At 41.7% G+C, this 16409-nt stretch overlaps 1 protein-coding gene and 1 long non-coding RNA gene across 3 annotated transcripts; one reads left to right on the top strand and one right to left on the bottom strand.

Annotated features, from left to right (window-relative positions):
• Positions 1-1965, top strand: LOC123741635 (uncharacterized). The gene is made up of 2 exons (XR_006769124.1): positions 1-260; positions 733-1965. It is a non-coding gene; the product is annotated as an uncharacterized lncRNA (long non-coding RNA).
• Positions 1799-15373, bottom strand: dhrs1 (dehydrogenase/reductase (SDR family) member 1). 2 transcript variants are annotated; one of them, XM_014191267.2, is made up of 13 exons: positions 15210-15373; positions 14516-14591; positions 14220-14361; positions 12319-12360; positions 11942-12004; positions 9668-9814; positions 9309-9452; positions 9060-9139; positions 8727-8859; positions 8356-8499; positions 7173-7242; positions 3174-3254; positions 1799-2562 (listed from the first exon to the last, which is right to left on the bottom strand). In XM_014191267.2, exons 6-13 carry the CDS (start codon positions 9809-9811, stop codon positions 2426-2428), a joined length of 933 nt encoding a protein of 310 aa, XP_014046742.1. In that variant the 5' UTR covers positions 9812-9814; positions 11942-12004; positions 12319-12360; positions 14220-14361; positions 14516-14591; positions 15210-15373; the 3' UTR covers positions 1799-2425. The 2 variants fall into 2 exon arrangements, with proteins under 2 accessions (XP_014046742.1, NP_001134326.1); NM_001140854.1 differs by lacking the exons at positions 11942-12004; positions 12319-12360; positions 14220-14361; positions 14516-14591; positions 15210-15373 and adding an exon at positions 10248-10304 and having other exon boundaries at positions 2216-2562.
• Between the last annotated feature and the right edge of the window lie 1036 nt (positions 15374-16409).

Genomic DNA, 16409 nt, shown 5'->3' with positions numbered 1-16409 from the left:
ATCCCAAATTGCCCAATGTGCTACAGCGTGCATTTTTTGCTTAGTTTGCCTAATTGTGTTACTAACATGCTGTAAGGCTATCTGTGCCTCTCTGGCTAATAAGATCTCAGCAGCTATCAGCTTTCATTCCCCCCTGTAGAGAAGGATGATGAGTAATGATAGAAGGTTGTTTTCATTTTAACAAGTTTAGAAGGTAATGTCATCTAAACCAATAATCTGTCTATATTACGTGGAACATATGTCAATGCAACCCGATTGCGGTAAGAGCTTTGGAGATTTATTCACCTCTGAATCTACAGATATCTTGTGTATGTGTGTGCATTTTTGATATACTCACTCCCGTTGATTATAACCTTTGATTATAACCTAGCTTTATTATGATGATTATGAATGAAATTAGATTCACTCCCGTTAAAAGTATAACCTTTATTATGATTTATTATGATGATAGTATTACCATGAATGAAATTGGATCATAAAGAAGCATATGTGTAACTGAATGAAGTGAAGGTCTTAAGTTAAGCCATTCTACTGCAATGGTTTTAGAAATTGGATTGTCAACCCAGAATGAAGGGTTTGAAAGGATTAAGTGCCTGTTTTATGTGTTGATTTCGTTTACTTATAATGATGTATTTTGATAGAACTTCCCTTTGAACGAAGCTATAATCTAATGCTTACCATAAAATGTAAAGATTATTATTATTAATTATTAATTGAACCCGCTCCTCCTAGGTATAATTCTGGACCTAATTCATAACAAGATGCCCAGCGCTTCAAGCCTCCTCCTCAACCCTCTTGCTCTCTCCCCACCCGCAAAATTGCAGGTACATCTTGCGCCATAGGCTATACTAATCTGTCCATCACGCATGTAAACAACTAGCTTGCTTGCTCTATCCGCACTGACTGGTGATGTAATTTAATAAGATAAATGTAAAAAAAAAAAAAAAATCACAGGTAAACAACTGAGGAGTACCAAGAAGGCTGTGCGGTGGCTTCAATACAGTGCCCCATGTCAGTCATCCAGAGTTTATACACATCATTGGTGACGACCCAAGCAGCATCCTAGATATTATGGCGGAACTGTGAACTCCCGCGAGAACCGAGAGGAAACGCCTACTAAATTACACAGACAGGACTCTGACAAGTTTTTTAAATGTTAAACAGTCTTATTTATCCACCATATTTGATGTGTACAAGTTTATCTGATGGGCCCAGCTACAATGTAACCTATCACGTTCAAGTAAAATCAACGATTTTAATTGGCTGATGCGCATTTTGAGATGGAGAAAACTTTTACCCCTTTTTTGTAATATCCAATTGGTAGTTAGTCTTGTCCCATCGCTGCAACTCCCCTACGGACTTGGGAGAGGCGAAAGTCAAGAGCCTTGCGTCCTCCAAAACACAACCCTACCAAGCCTCACTCGTTCTTGACACACCGCTCGCTTAACCCGGAAGCCAGCTGCACCAATGTGTCGGGGGAAACACCGTCCAGCTGGCAACCGAGGTCAGCTTGCAAAGACACAAAATAAATCCCGACCAAACCCTCCCCTAACCCGGATGACACTGGGCCAATTGTGCGCCGCCTCATGGGTCTCCCGGTCACGGCCGGCTGTGACACAGCCTGACATCGAATCTGGGTCAGTACTGACGCCTCAAGCAGTGCGATGCAGTGCCTTAGACCGCTGCACCACTTGTGAGGCCGGAGAAACGGTTTCTAATGTTCGCAAGTATGGCCCCAGTTTGCTAGATGAGTGAAAAGTAAAGAGCCTGCTTCACAGACATAACAAATAGTATGAAGTTGGTATAGGAATGTAGAGAATTTTATTTACATATCAGTATTACAAAATGCGCTCACATTTGCTTAAGTGTTTTTAAATGCAGAAAAACGTCACAGCTGGAATTTCTCTTCATACGATGAAATATTCAGTATAGTGTTATAGTCATAACTTCATTTTTTTTATTCAGCATACCTTCATTTTGATCACCTCAAAAATAGCATTTTGTCAAAGAAAGTTATCAGTCCTTTTGTTTTGACTGTTAAGGTGAGGACATTTCATAAAAATGGCTGGAACAGAGAGAATGGAATGGCATCAATCACATGGAAACCATGTGTTTGATGTATTGGATACCATTCCACTCATTGGTTTTGACATGTACTGTATGGGGCATTTCCCAATGTATGTATGTATGTATGTATGTATGTATTTATGTCAGTCAGAGGCAATAGACAAGTTTAATCACATACAAGCTTATAAACTCTTGTAATATTCATAATACGGTACATTCAGTACACTGGTGCAAATCCTTCTTATGCATATGAACACAGAATTATAAATGATTTAGTATTATATGTATAGGAATACCATATAAATGTACATTACTGACACTGCAGTAATCTGTGTGTCACAGAGGAGTTTGGGGTGGCTCAGAAACGTCCGTTGGTGAGGGTAAGAACAAACCGAGGAACCCGGAAGAATGAGGGTACCATCGAGGAGAGCCAGGAAAGATATGGGACCTGGGTCAGGAGGAATTTAAGGGAGGTGTAGTCAGTCACACTGCGGCCTGAAAGAAAGAGGGAGTAGTACGTAAAAGATTAAGACAGAGTGTGTTGTGTAGGCCTATGTACAGTTCTGTATGCAAATAGATATCTTTTTTGGGGGGGGGAATAATAATAAATGTATACACACTACAATAGCTAGGTTTCCATCCAATTGGCGACAGATTTATGTGAATATTGTAAAATATATGCACATTTTCCCACTAGAGGTGTTGCCATCAAACTGACTTGTTGCAGATAAAAGGCTGTGCATGATGACAGAGTGCACATAAGTTCCAATGCACTGAATAAAAGACAAGTTAAATGGGTTTCCATTGCATTTTCAACTCTACCGATGGTTTGTCACAAAAACTGTTGCAATAAATAGCAAACTTGCACAATCTGGTTTTGGCACATGCTCTCTAGACAAGAGTTTGCTGATTAAGTGGACAGGGGGTTATATGATGGCATATGGCTTAAGAGCAATATCATTTTATATGATAATTGGCAGCCAAGCACCACCGATCATCATGTCACCTGCATTCAAATAATAGCCTACCCTCGATATTTAGCCTATTGGAAATGTGCATGATCACCGTTCACTTTACTAAAATTAGTGATGGGAGTGATATTTTACCGTCAACATCTTGTATTCCGTATCGTCTAGACAGGTCACAGGTCATCAACACTTTTCCTGACAGCGACATCAGGTTTTTATCTTCAAATCATAAAAAGAATGCAAAACACAAATAAAACTTTGGAATGACAAATCTGCAAATCGAAACAGTAAAGGTGAAAGCCCAGATCTAAAACAATGTAATCTTCAAAGGATAGTCAGTCAAAAAAAGTGATTTTCCTGTGTTTATGTGTTTATATATACAGTTGAAGTCGGAAGTTTACATACACCTTAGCCAAATACATTTAATCCTAGTAAAAATGCCCCGTCTTAGGTCAGTCAGGATCACCACTTTATTTTAAGAATGTGAAATGTTAGAATAATAGTAGAGAGAATGATTTATTTCAGCTTTCTTTCATCACATTCCCAGTGGGTCAGAAGTTTACATACACTCAATTAGTATTTGGTAGCATTGCCTTAAACAATTTAAACTTGGGGTCAAATGTTTCAGGTAGCCTTCCACAAGCTTCCCACAATAAGTTGGGTGAATTTTGGCCCATTCCTCCTGACAGAGCTGGTGTAACTGAGTCAGGTTTGTAGGCCTCCTTGCTCACACACGCTTTTTCAGTTCTGCCCACAAATGTTCTATGGGATTGAGGTCAGGGCTTTGTGATGGCCACTCCAATAACTTGACTTTGTTGCCCTTAAGCCATTTCGCCACAACTTTGGAAGTATGCTTGGGGTCATTGTCCATTTGGAAGACTCATTTGTGACCAAGCTTTAACTTCCTGACTGATGTCTTGAGATGTTGCTTCAATATATCCACATAATTTTCCTTTCTCATGATGCCATCGATTTTGTGAAGCGCACCAGTCCCTCCTGCAGCAAAGCACCCCCACAACATGATGCTGCCACCCCCGTGGTTCACGGTTGGGATGGTGTTCTTCGGCTTGCAAGCCTCCCCCTTTTTCCTCCAAACATAACGATGGTCATTATGTCCAAACAGTTCTATTTTTCTTTCATCAGACCAGAGGACATTTCTCCAAAAAGTACAATCTTTGTCCCCATGTGCAGTTGCAAACCATAGTCTGGCTTTTTTATGGCGGTTTTGGAGCAGTGGCTTCGTCCTTGCTGAGCGGCCTTTCAGGTTATGTCAATATAGGACTCGTTTTACTGTGGATATACAGTGCCTTGCGAAAGTATTCGGCCCCCTTGAACTTTGACCTATTGCCACATTTCAGGCTTCAAACAAAGATATAAAACTGTAATTTTTGTGAAGAATCAACAACAAGTGGGACACAATTATGAAGTGGAACGAAATTTATTGGATATTTCAAACTTTTTTAACAAATAAAAAAAACTGAAAAATTGGCCGTGCAAAATTATTCAGCCCCTTTACTTTCAGTGCAGCAAACTCTCTCCAGAAGTTCAGTGAGGATCTCTGAATGATCCAATGTTGACCTAAATGACTAATGATGATAAATAGAATCCACCTGTGTGTAATCAAGTCTCCGTATAAATGCACCTGCTCTGTGATAGTCTCAGAGGTCCGTTTAAAGCGCAGAGAGCATCATGAAGAACAAGGAACACACCAGGCAGGTCCGAGATGCTGTTGTGGAGAAGTTTAAAGCCGGATTTGGATACAAAAAGATTTCCCAAGCTTTAAACATCCCAAGGAGCACTGTGCAAGCGATAATATTGAAATGGAAGGAGTATCAGACCACTGCAAATCTACGAAGACCCGGCCGTCCCTCTAAACTTTCAGCTCATACAAGGAGAAGACTGATCAGAGATGCAGCCAAGAGGCCCATGATCACTCTGGATGAACTGCAGAGATCTACAGCTGAGGTGGGAGACTCTGTCCATAGGACAACAATCAGTTGTATACTGCACAAATCTGGCCTTTATGGAAGAGTGGCAAGAAGAAAGCCATTTCTTAAAGATATCCATAAAAAGTGTTGTTTAAAGTTTGCCACTAGCCACCTGGGAGACACACCAAACATGTGGAAGAAGGTGCTCTGGTCAGATGAAACCAAAATCAAACTTTTTGGCAACAATGCAAAACGTTATGTTTGGCATAAAAGCAACACAGCTCATCACCCTGAACACACCATCCCCACTGTCAAACATGGTGGTGGCAGCATCATGGTTTGGGCCTGATTTTCTTCAGCAGGGGCAGGGAAGATGGTTAAAATTGATGGGAAGATGGATGGAGCCAAATACAGGACCATTCTGGAAGAAAACCTGATGGAGTCTGCAAAAGACCTGAGACTGGGACAGAGATTTGTCTTCCAACAGATCCAAAACATAAAGCAAAATCTACAATGGAATGGTTCACAAATAAACATATCCAGGTGTTAGAATGGCCAAGTCAAAGTCCAGACCTGAATCCAATCGAGAATCTGTGGAAAGAACTGAAAACTGCTGTTCACAAACGCTCTCCATCCAACCTCACTGAGCTCGAGCTGTTTTGCAAGGAGGAATGGGCAAAAATTTCAGTCTCTCGATGTGCAAAACTGATGAGATACCCCAAGCGACTTACAGCTGTAATCGCAGCAAAAGGTGGCGCTACAAAGTATTAACTTAAGGGGGCTGAATAATTTTGCACGCCCAATTTTTCAGTTTTTTATTTGTTAAAAAAGTTTGAAATATCCAATAAATTTCGTTCCACTTCATGATTGTGTCCCACTTGTTGTTGATTCTTCACAAAAAATTACAGTTTTATATCTTTATGTTTGAAGCCTGAAATGTGGCAAAAGGTCGAAAAGTTCAAGGGGGCCGAATACTTTTGCAAGGCACTGTAGATACTTTTGTACCCATTTCCTCCAGCATCTTCACAAGGTCCTTTGCTGTTGTTCTGGGATTGATTTGCACTTTTCGCACCAAAGTACGTTAATCTCTAGGAGACAGAACGCATCTCCTTCCTGAGTGGTATGACGGCTGCGTGGTCCCATGTTGTTTATACTTACGTACTATTGTTTGTACAGATGAATGTGGTACCTTCAGGTGTTTGGAAATTGCTCTCAAGGATGAACCAGACTTGTGGAGGTCTACAATAATTTTTCTGAGGTCTTGGCTGATTTCTTTAGATTTTCCAATGATGTCAAGCAAAGAGGCACTGAGTTGGAAGATAGGCCTTGCAATATATCCACAGGTACACCTACAATTGACTCAAATGATGTCAATTAGCCTATCAGAAGCTTCTAAAGCCATGACATAATTTTCTGGAATTTTCCAAGCTGCTTGAAGGCACAGTTAACTTAGTGTATGTAAACTTCTGACCCAATGGAATTATGATACAGTGAATTCTAAGTGAAATAATCTGTCTGTAAACAATTGTTGGAACAATTACTTGTGTCATGCACAAAGTAGATGTCCTAACCGACTTGCCAAAACTCTAGTTTGTTAACAATAAATTTGTGGAGTGGTTGAAAAACGAGTTGTTTTCATTTAACCAAAGTGTATGCAAATTTCCGACTTCAACTGTATGCATGTATGTATCCACACTGAGTTTGCAATAATACTGTAAAATTGTGAAAATTATGGTCTCGTGTAGCTCAGTTGGTTGTGGGTTCAATTCCCATGGGGGCCCAGTATGAAAAATGAAGTATGAAAATGTATGCACTCACTACTGTAAGTCGCTCTGGATAAGCACGACTGCTAAAATGTTTACACCTTTAGTGTAAGAGCTGTATGAAAAAAAAGAAAACGCCTGAAATTTCAGCTTGTTTGGCTGAGTGGGATTTTTGGACGTCATGGTATAAGTTAATAGACCAATAACAAAGAGTTTGCCATCCTCTCTGCCAATAAAATATTTTTTTCAGGTTACACAACCCTCCCATTAGGCTCCTCTCTCAGGCCACTCCCAGACAGTCATAGCTAAATTCTTGCTTGAGAAATTGTATTTTGCTTAGAAGCTACTTTTGTTGATTTTTTTCCATTTTAATAAAAATGTGGCTTTATTATCAACTGTAGAAATATAATGGTGCATGGCCATGTACATGCTGTAGCATAATGTACCTTTCGCCAGCTCAACAATGCACTTCCCACTCAGCTCTGTGGTTTCTCCATTGGCAAAGAAGGCTCTGAACTGAGAGAAACAGGGAGTTATGTCATTTCCACAAACTCAATACAGTAAGAGAGAATAAGAACTAGTAAAGCCTATGAAAATGTATAATTTTGCAAATAATCTGGTGCACAAGCCGCACAGCCTTATTTCCAGGTTACTGAACTTGGAGAAAACTGCATCAGCCTCTCAAACCACCCATACTGAATGGCAATACTCTAATCAAGGCATAAAATGAACACCGCCATCAGCCAAATGCAGGTAGATTTAAGTATTGGCAGGTAAGAATGTCTATTTCACCAGCCATGTTGGCAGTTGGTCAATTTGCCAGGCTCTACAGTGCGAGCATGACATTTGCAAATAAAAATTGTCAAAAGTCAAGTATGAGCACATGTGCATATTGCGATTTATAGTACAAAAATGCTGCAGTACCTGTTTTCAAAGTATTTCTGCTGTTTTCTTTCATAACTGCTAGTCACACAAAGAAATATGAATCCTATATCCCCCCTCACGCAGCAACACCGCCTGGATGGAGAGCTGTGCACTCTGAGTGAAGTGCTGATATATTCCTTTTTGTAGGCGCTGCGCACAGGCATAAAAGTTGTCTAATTTACTCGAAAGTCTACAAAGTGAGACTTTGTCTTCGTGTTTCTTGGTGTACAGTTTTCCTTCCAGCCCTCGCCCTTACCCGGGCTCGAACCAGGGACCCTCTGCACACAACAACTGCCTCCCACAAAGCATCGTTACCCATTGCTCCAGAAAAGCAGAGCAAGGGAAACAACTACTTCAAGATCTCAGAGCAAGTGATGTCACCGATTGAAACCCTATTAGCGCGCACCCTGCTAACTAGCTAGCCATTTCACACCAGTTACACTGGCTATTGATATAGTTTTGTTCAAAAGCTCAGGTTGTTTTTCAAAGTTAGTTTGAGTCTGCTGCTTTAACTGATAGCGGAGACGCCCTAGTCAGAGCCCATCTCTCACACACACACACACACACACACACACACACACACAGTGGCCCCATTACCACGGTAACCTCCCGCCCTTAAAGGGTAGATTTTTTAAATCTACCTGCCACAGTGGCTGGTGGACCAAAAAGTAAATTTTAGGCGCTGACTAATGGTTTATCATCTACCTTAGGATCAACGCCTGGTGGAGCATCCTTCTCAATGATGAGTTGAGACACCAGCTCTGTCTGAACTGCTCCCGGCCACAGGCTGACAGAGGCCACTCCCCTGCTTCTCAGCTCAACTGCTGTGTCTGCAGCTAGCCTGTCACACTGGAGAGGATATGGATTAGAGTATCAGAGCTGAGATAAAAATAAAGCATAAAATGCACTTGTTGAAAGTTGAACAAACTCTAACACACAAACTTGAACTTAAAAGAGGGAGTGATATGTTCAAGATCTGTGTTACTTTGGATGACTACAGTTATTTCACACTAAAAATAGGAAATGTCATTGAGGTGAGCAGATAATTAATAATTAGGAGAGATGGCAGAACTCACCGCAGCCTTACCAACCCCATATGACACATTGAAGAGATACCTCAACCCTCCCATAGAAGAGATGACCACAATCAAGCCCCTGCCCTGTGCCACCATCATCCGTGAAGCATACACTGAGCAGAAATAGTGTCCCCTGACAGAAATAAATGCAAAGTGTCAAAGCTTACAGATAACCAAAGCACTGTTATCTACTTATCTGCTACCGACTTGTGAGTATAAGGTGGAGTTGACTGTCAGAAGCTGAAAGCGGTCTGCCCATCAGAACAAAGAGACTGAAACACTGCAATAGGGTGCAGTTCAAAGTAAGATCTTACTAAACTAATGAGAGAGTACCTAAGGCCAGTGTTGTTTATGGAATCCCATATGGTTGGATCGGTTTCCCAGAACTTCTTCCCCATGTTAGTGAAAATAGCCTGAAATAACATTAGAAATCATCATCGTCATTAGTCATAAAGACTTTTTACACTTTTTTGATAAGGTGATTGAAATTCCCTCTCCATACACTAATGTCACTTCAAACAACCAGTGTTGTTTTTACAAACCCTGTCTATTGACAGTTTTCCCTGCAACGATGTCACTGACCTGTACACCAGCATAGGCGTTGTTCACTAGGATGTCCAGTCTGCCATTCTGCTCACGTTGGATTTGATCAAATAGATATTTTAGGTCTTCATCACTTGAAGAATCACATACAACTGGCACACAGTTCCCACCCCTCTCCTTCACCTGCCATTGAGATTGGAGATTGAAAGTGGTTAATTAGTCTTCAACCAAACAACAGTGGTCAATATGTCTTCTAATTGTCTCTCTGACCCCCCCCCCAACAACAGTATTCAGTGGAAATATCTTTCAGCCTCGTTTGTCACCTTTCTCACGAGACCTCCATTAAGCTTTTATGTGTACTAGGGACATTTAGTACACATGAAAGTATGAAAGTTCACCTGAGCAGCAGTTTCCTTCAGGGTCTTCTCCTGTCGGCCAGTGATGTAGACAGTAGCTCCTGCCTCTGACAGCTGCAGGGCAATGCCTCTTCCAATGCCACGAGAGGCACCTGTCACCAAACACACCCAGCCTGAGAGGGCCATTAGCTGATGAGGGGAAAAAGGGAAGGAATTGAAAATGGATGTTGAATTTAAGTCGTGATGTTTGAAACTGAGCCTACACTGGAGGAAAATACGATTAAATAATAGGGGGATATAGCGCCACCTTTTGACAACGTATCGTGGGTAACGACGTCATTCTGGACCTCAGTATGATACCGTATTTAGTTACACTTAATGTTACATTATGACAAGAGCATAATTTGGTAAACCAGCGGTTGAGCGAGAAAGACCAAAACACGCTTAACATATCGCCTTAACTAAGGTTTAGTTGGTTACCAAACAAGAAAAATAACACATCATACAGACTCTAAAGAGGGCTTTACTGCCCTTTACGTTAAAAAAAACGTAGCAGTATTTCACCGATAAAGAGCATTTTTCAATCACGTCCTAAAATAATCCTGTACGATTGTTGTTTTACCTCTTATCAGTTTCAAAACGTTGGCGTAAACAGTTGCTTGAGACTCCTCTTGTATCGCCAGTCGATAATGGTGGACTGTTTTGAATATGTACATGGCCAAGTATATGCACTGATATGTAAATCAGCCCATGTAACCACGCCTCAACTACCATAATGTTCATAATATGAGTAACTACATTTAATTGTACTGTACAATAAAAGTGCGTCCAACGACTGTCTTGGTGTCTTTGGACCATGATACTTTGTTGGTGATGTGGACATCAAGGAACTTGAAACTCTCGACCCGCTCCACTACAGCCCTGTCGATGTGAAGCGGGGCTGATCAGGCCTTAGGAGAAGAGAAATGGTTGACCTGTTACACAAAAACATAAAAATAATCGTAAATGGTAAAGATGGTCCTTATGTTTTGGGGAAATTTGATCTTTGTGGGAAACTCAAATTACCTGTGAAACTATGTCAATATTTCCATATTTTCTATCTTAGGCTAACTTTGTGTTATATGTCCACACCACACACCCAGGGGAAGAGGGGTAGTGTCATAAACATAAATATTGGCACCTTGTTCTGAGAACAAATTATATCTGTCCTCATGGTCTGCCTGTTTGAATGTAAAATGCATTTTTTTATGTTGGTTGTCTCATCTGTACTTTGCACAACAGTGGTAGGCCTGATCAGCCCCGCTTCACATCGACAGGGCTGTAGTGGAGCGGGTCGAGAGTTTCAAGTTCCTTGATGTCCACATCACCAACAAACTATCATGGTCCAAACACACTAAGACAGTTGTTAAGAGGGCACGACAACACCTTTTCCCCCTCAGGAGACTGAAAAGATTTGGCATGGGTCCCCAGATCCTCAAAAAGTTCTACAACTGCACCACCGAGAGCATCCTGACCGGTTGCATCACCGCCTGGTATGGAATCTGCTCGGCATCCAACCGTAAGGCGCTACAGATGATAGTGCGTACGGTCCAGTACATCACTGGGCCTTCCCGCCATTCAGGACCTAGGCGGACTAGGTGGTGTCAGAGGAAGGCCCAAAAAATTGTCAAAGACTCCAGGCACCAAAGTCATTGACTGTTCTCTCTGCTACCGCACGGTAAGCGGTGCCGGAGCGCCAAGTCTAGGTCCAAATGACCTTAACAGCTTCTACCCCCAGGCCATAAGACTGCTGAACAATTAATCAAATAGCCACCCGGACTATTTACATTGTTTTTAACTGCTGCTACTCACTGTTTATTATCAATGCGTGGTCACTTTACCCCTACCTACATGTACAAATTACCTCGACTAACCTGTACTACCGCACATTGATTCTGTACCAAACAGGGTTCTTCTAGGGGGACAGACGAATAACCCTTTTAGGTCCTAGATAGCCCCTTTTTTTCTAAGAGTGTACTGTAAAAGTTTTGCAGAGGATAAAGTTGGATATTGAAAACATGTTTCATTACATTTCTATTTGTTTCCATAGTTACTAACTAAAGTTAATCTGCATCATATTCTTACATTTAAAATAGATCAAGCAATGGAAAAAACGAATCTACATCAATTTTTTGCACATCTGCATGCAGTAATTGTTTCATAATTCACCCACAGAAATTACATGCATAGAAATACTGGGAGTATATAAAGGCCCATTGTTGTATTTGTTTAATGATTAATAAAAGTGGTGTGATGGGGTAGATCCTCATCAAGGACCTCAGCACAGAAGGCGATCTGGAGTGTTGTGGCCCTCTCGAAGAGTCATGTGATGATTCAGATCTGAAGTGAAGAGAATCAGCGCATTACAACTTTATAAATTTGAGATTTAATAAGTAAACTATAAAAGGACATTCTTGAAGAAACTTTGTGGACTCAGCTGGCTAAAAGTATTTCCATGGTACTAGTTGAAGAATTTTGTAGCAGTTATATAGCTTAGAGATGTCTGTCATATCATTCCTGCAACAAACAGTGTTAGAAATGGATGTAATTGGCAAATCTCTTCCTCTTCTTTGCAATTGCACACGTGTGTGAGTTTGCGTGAGCGACAGAGAGAATGAGCAAGAGAGAAATGGGAGAAACTTTACATGACTCACCAAGGGAGGTGTCTGTTGAATCATTTCACAAGAGTTTTGTAACTGAAAAAAAAGGTGAGTTAAAATTGGATTTGATTTGCTTTAAGTTATTAGAAGCGGTGCTATTTCAATTGGATCTAAACTCAGCAACAACAAAAAAACGTCCTCTCACTGTCAACTGCGTTTATTTTCAGCAAACTTAACATGTGTAAATATTTGTATGAACATAAGATTCAACAACTGAGACATAAACTGAAAAAGCTCCACAGACATGTGACTAACATAAATGGAATAGTGTGTCCCTGAACAAAGGGGGGGTCAAAATCAAAAGTAACAGTCAGTATCTGGTGTGGTCACCAGCTGCATTAAGCACTGCAGTGCATCTCCTCCTCATGGACTGCACCAGATTTGTCAGTTCTTGCTGTGAGATGTTACCCCACTCTTCCACCAATGCACCTGCAAGTTCCCTGACATTTCTGGGGGGAATATCCCTAGCCCTCACCCTCCGATCCAACAGGTCCTAGACATGCTCAATGGGATTGAGATCCAGGCTCTTCGCTGGCCATGGCAGAACACTGACATTCCTGTCTTGCAGGAAATCAGCCATACTGCTCATTCTGTGCGTGATGGCAGTGTCATGCTGGAGGGTCATGTCAGGATGAGCCTGCAGGAAGGGTACCACCTGAGGGAGGAGGATATCTTCCCTGTAACGCACAGCGTTGACATTGCCTGCAATGACAACAAGATCAGTCCGATGATGCTGTGACACACTGCCCCAGAACATGACGAACCCTCCACCTCCAAATCGATCCCGCTTCAGAGTACAGGCCTCGGTGTAATGCTCATTCCTTGGATGATAAACGCGAATCCGACCATCACCCCTGGTGAGACAAAACCGCGGCTCGTCAGTGAAGAGCACTTTTTGCCAGTCCTGTCTGGTCCAGTGACGGTGGGTTGTGCCAATAGGCAACGTTGTTGCCGGTGATGTCTGGTAAGGACCTGACTTACAACAGCCCTACAAGACTTCAGTCCAGCCCCTCTCAGTCTATTGCAGACAGTCTGAGCACTGATTGAGGGACTGTGCGTTCCTGGTGTAACTCGGGCAGTTGTTGTTGCCATCCTGTACCTGTCCAGCAGGTGTGATGTTCGGATGTACCAATCCTGTGCAGGTGTTGTTACATGTGGTCTGCCACTGCGAGGACGATCAGCTGTCCATCCTGTCTCCCTGTAGCACTGTCTTAGGCGTCTTACAGTACGGATATTGCAATTTATTGTCCTGGCCACACCTGCAGTCCTCATGCCTCCTTGCAGTATGCCTAAGGCACGTTCACGCAGATGAGCAGGGACCCTGGGCATCTTTCTTTTGGTGTTTTTCAGAGTCAGTAGAAAGGCCTCTTTATTGTCCTAAGTTTTCATAACTGTGACCTTAATTGCCTACCGTCTGTAAGCTGTTAGTGTCTTAACGACCGTTCCACAGGTGCATGTTCATTAATTGTTTATGGTTCATTGAACAAGCATGGAAAACAGTGTTTAAACCCTTTACAATGAAGATCTGTGAAGTTATTTGAATTTTTAGGAATTATCTTTGAAAGACAGGGTCCTGAAAAAGGGACGTTTCTTTTCTTGCTGAGTTTACTTATACTACACTCTAATAAAAAGAATTGTTATTTGGCTGTCCCCAGAGAACCCTTTTTGGTTCCAGGTAGAACCATCTGTGGAAAAGGTTCTACATGGAACCCAAAAGGGTATAGCATGTCTCTTGGGAAATCCAGTCTCAGTGAGACCTGATGCAGAGAAAAAACGTTCATGATCATCAGCATAGCTAGTACAAGCCTACTGTAGTTCTTACAAAGCTGGTTAGTAGGAATCTATACACATTGAAGATCAGAGTATCAAACATCAACATTTTGCACACAACTTACTGTCAATGAGTATGGATTTAAGGCGGGGTGGTTCTGCTCTCTCCTTTCCCTGGGATGTGGCAGAAAAGGTCACTGGTAACTCAGTGGGTGGCCAAGCACTGCTGTAGAGGCCATACATCAGGTCATTGACATGTTTCAGGAACTGTAAAGACAGAGACAAATCATGATTAACCATTACCTAAGGTCTTCACTAAGTTAGGCTTAGCCTAGCAAGTACATTGACTATGCTGTCCCTCAGCAATTTGGCAGTCAGACAGAGGCGGAGAGAGATAGACAGCAAAGAATAGGCTATTTACATTTTTTAGTCAGCCGGCTGGATAACTTCCTTCCCTTTGTTTCCTCCTCCATCCTGTCATCCAAGCTAGAAGATTCCTGCAAAAACAGAGAATCAAGAATTGACAAAGGCAGTTGAGATGTGTCACGTTAGAATGTGTTGAGGGGAAGCAGGGACTGGCAAAATATGGTATTCTCAAATACAAAATACACAAAAATACAAAGATCTCTGATAAATGAAGAAAATCACATCCAAATTGGGTACAACTTCCAACAATTAGTCTAGCTTAATGTCTTACCCACACAAACAGTCAATCAATGTTTTGTGTATTCATGTATCATATTTCTCTCTCACACACACACACACACACGGTTGACATGATGACAATCTTTTCTGTAAGTTATTGTGATCATAATCATCATCTCTCCCCTGCTTTCTCTCACTTACAGATACACAGTTAGCATGACAATGTTTTCTAAGGTTAGTGATCATATCTCTCACACACACACACACGTATTTACTATAATTAACTAAACATAAATCAAATGTCTGCTACAACAGGTCAACATGAAAATGTAAGATGTCCATGGAGGATTACAAAGAGCTAACATTAGCCAGCTAAATTAGCAAGTACTGTAGCTAACTAACGTTACAGTAGCTAGCTAGCAAATCTTTCCTTGACGTTCTTCTCCCCAACAAACCGCCACTTAACTTACAAAAGTTAAACAAGAATGCAGGAGAACAGGGACTACCATTTAGCAGTCAAACCTTTTTTAATTATTTTGTGTACATTTCAAGAAACTGTCGTTGTTTTCCAGCTGTTGATGTGTGCCAAAAAGCTCCCCCCTGCCAGAATCCCCCCCCTTCGCGTGAACGCAAATGTCGGTTTGATCACGCTGGAGGCACTAGTAATGTCTGCAGTTTTCGGTTTGGCTATTTGTTTTAAGTGTATTAGTCTATAAATACATATCTTTGCCAAGATTCGTCATCTCTCCCATGTCTTATTCGACTAGTAGTTGTTCGGAAATGTTTATTGCTTGCCTACATTTTACTCCCTCCTCTATGTTTAATATATCACACATACATTAATTATTAATTTCGGATGCCTATCTTGACGTGAAGTTTGTTCTATAGAAAGTATTTGACTCTGACATGTGCCACAGAAAGTATTTGACTCTAGCCACAAAAGTATGGAAATTAGAAGGGGGGGGCTAGGCAAGGCCATTTCCTTGCCAGCCGAAATTCTCCCCCCATCTATCTTGGGACTGCAAAGCGTAACGATGTGCGCTGAGAGTCGTGAAGCAAGTTCAGGAATTTGTGTTTTAATAAATAAACGTAACATAATACAAAACAAGAAAACACCAACAACGCACAGACATGACACAGAAACAGAAACAATGACGCCTGGGGAAGGAACCTAAGGGGGTGACATAAATAGGGCAGGTAATCAAGGAGGTGATGGAGTCTAGGTGAGTGTCATAATGCGCTGATGTGCGTGACAATGGTGACAGGTGTGCGCCATGACGAGCAGCCTAGTGACCTAGAGGCCAGAGAGGGAGCACGCGTGACAGCAAGTCCTGGCACACGTCAGAATCATTTTGGTAGCTCATGTTGACCAGAAAGTATTTAACTCTAGCCACAAAATTAAGGATATTAGAAGTGGGGAGGATTTCGGCAAGGCTACTTTCTTGCCTGCCGAAATTCTTCCCCCTCCCCTTCTAACTTGGGACTGCAAGGCCTGGCACACTTCAGAATAATTTTGGTAGCTCATGTTGACCATTAGTGTGTGCCACAGAAAGTATTTGACTCTAGCCACAAAATTAAGGATATTAGAAGTGGGGAGGATTTCGGCAAGGCTACTTTCTTGCCAGCTGAAATTCTCCCCCCTCCCCTTCTAGCTTGGGACTGCAAGGCCT

This window comes from Salmo salar, chromosome ssa03 (genome assembly GCF_905237065.1).
Source record: "Salmo salar chromosome ssa03, Ssal_v3.1, whole genome shotgun sequence".
Taxonomy (NCBI): domain Eukaryota; kingdom Metazoa; phylum Chordata; class Actinopteri; order Salmoniformes; family Salmonidae; genus Salmo; species Salmo salar.
The sequence above is the reverse complement of the archived record's forward strand: the minus strand, read 5'-3'. Positions and strand labels throughout refer to the sequence as shown.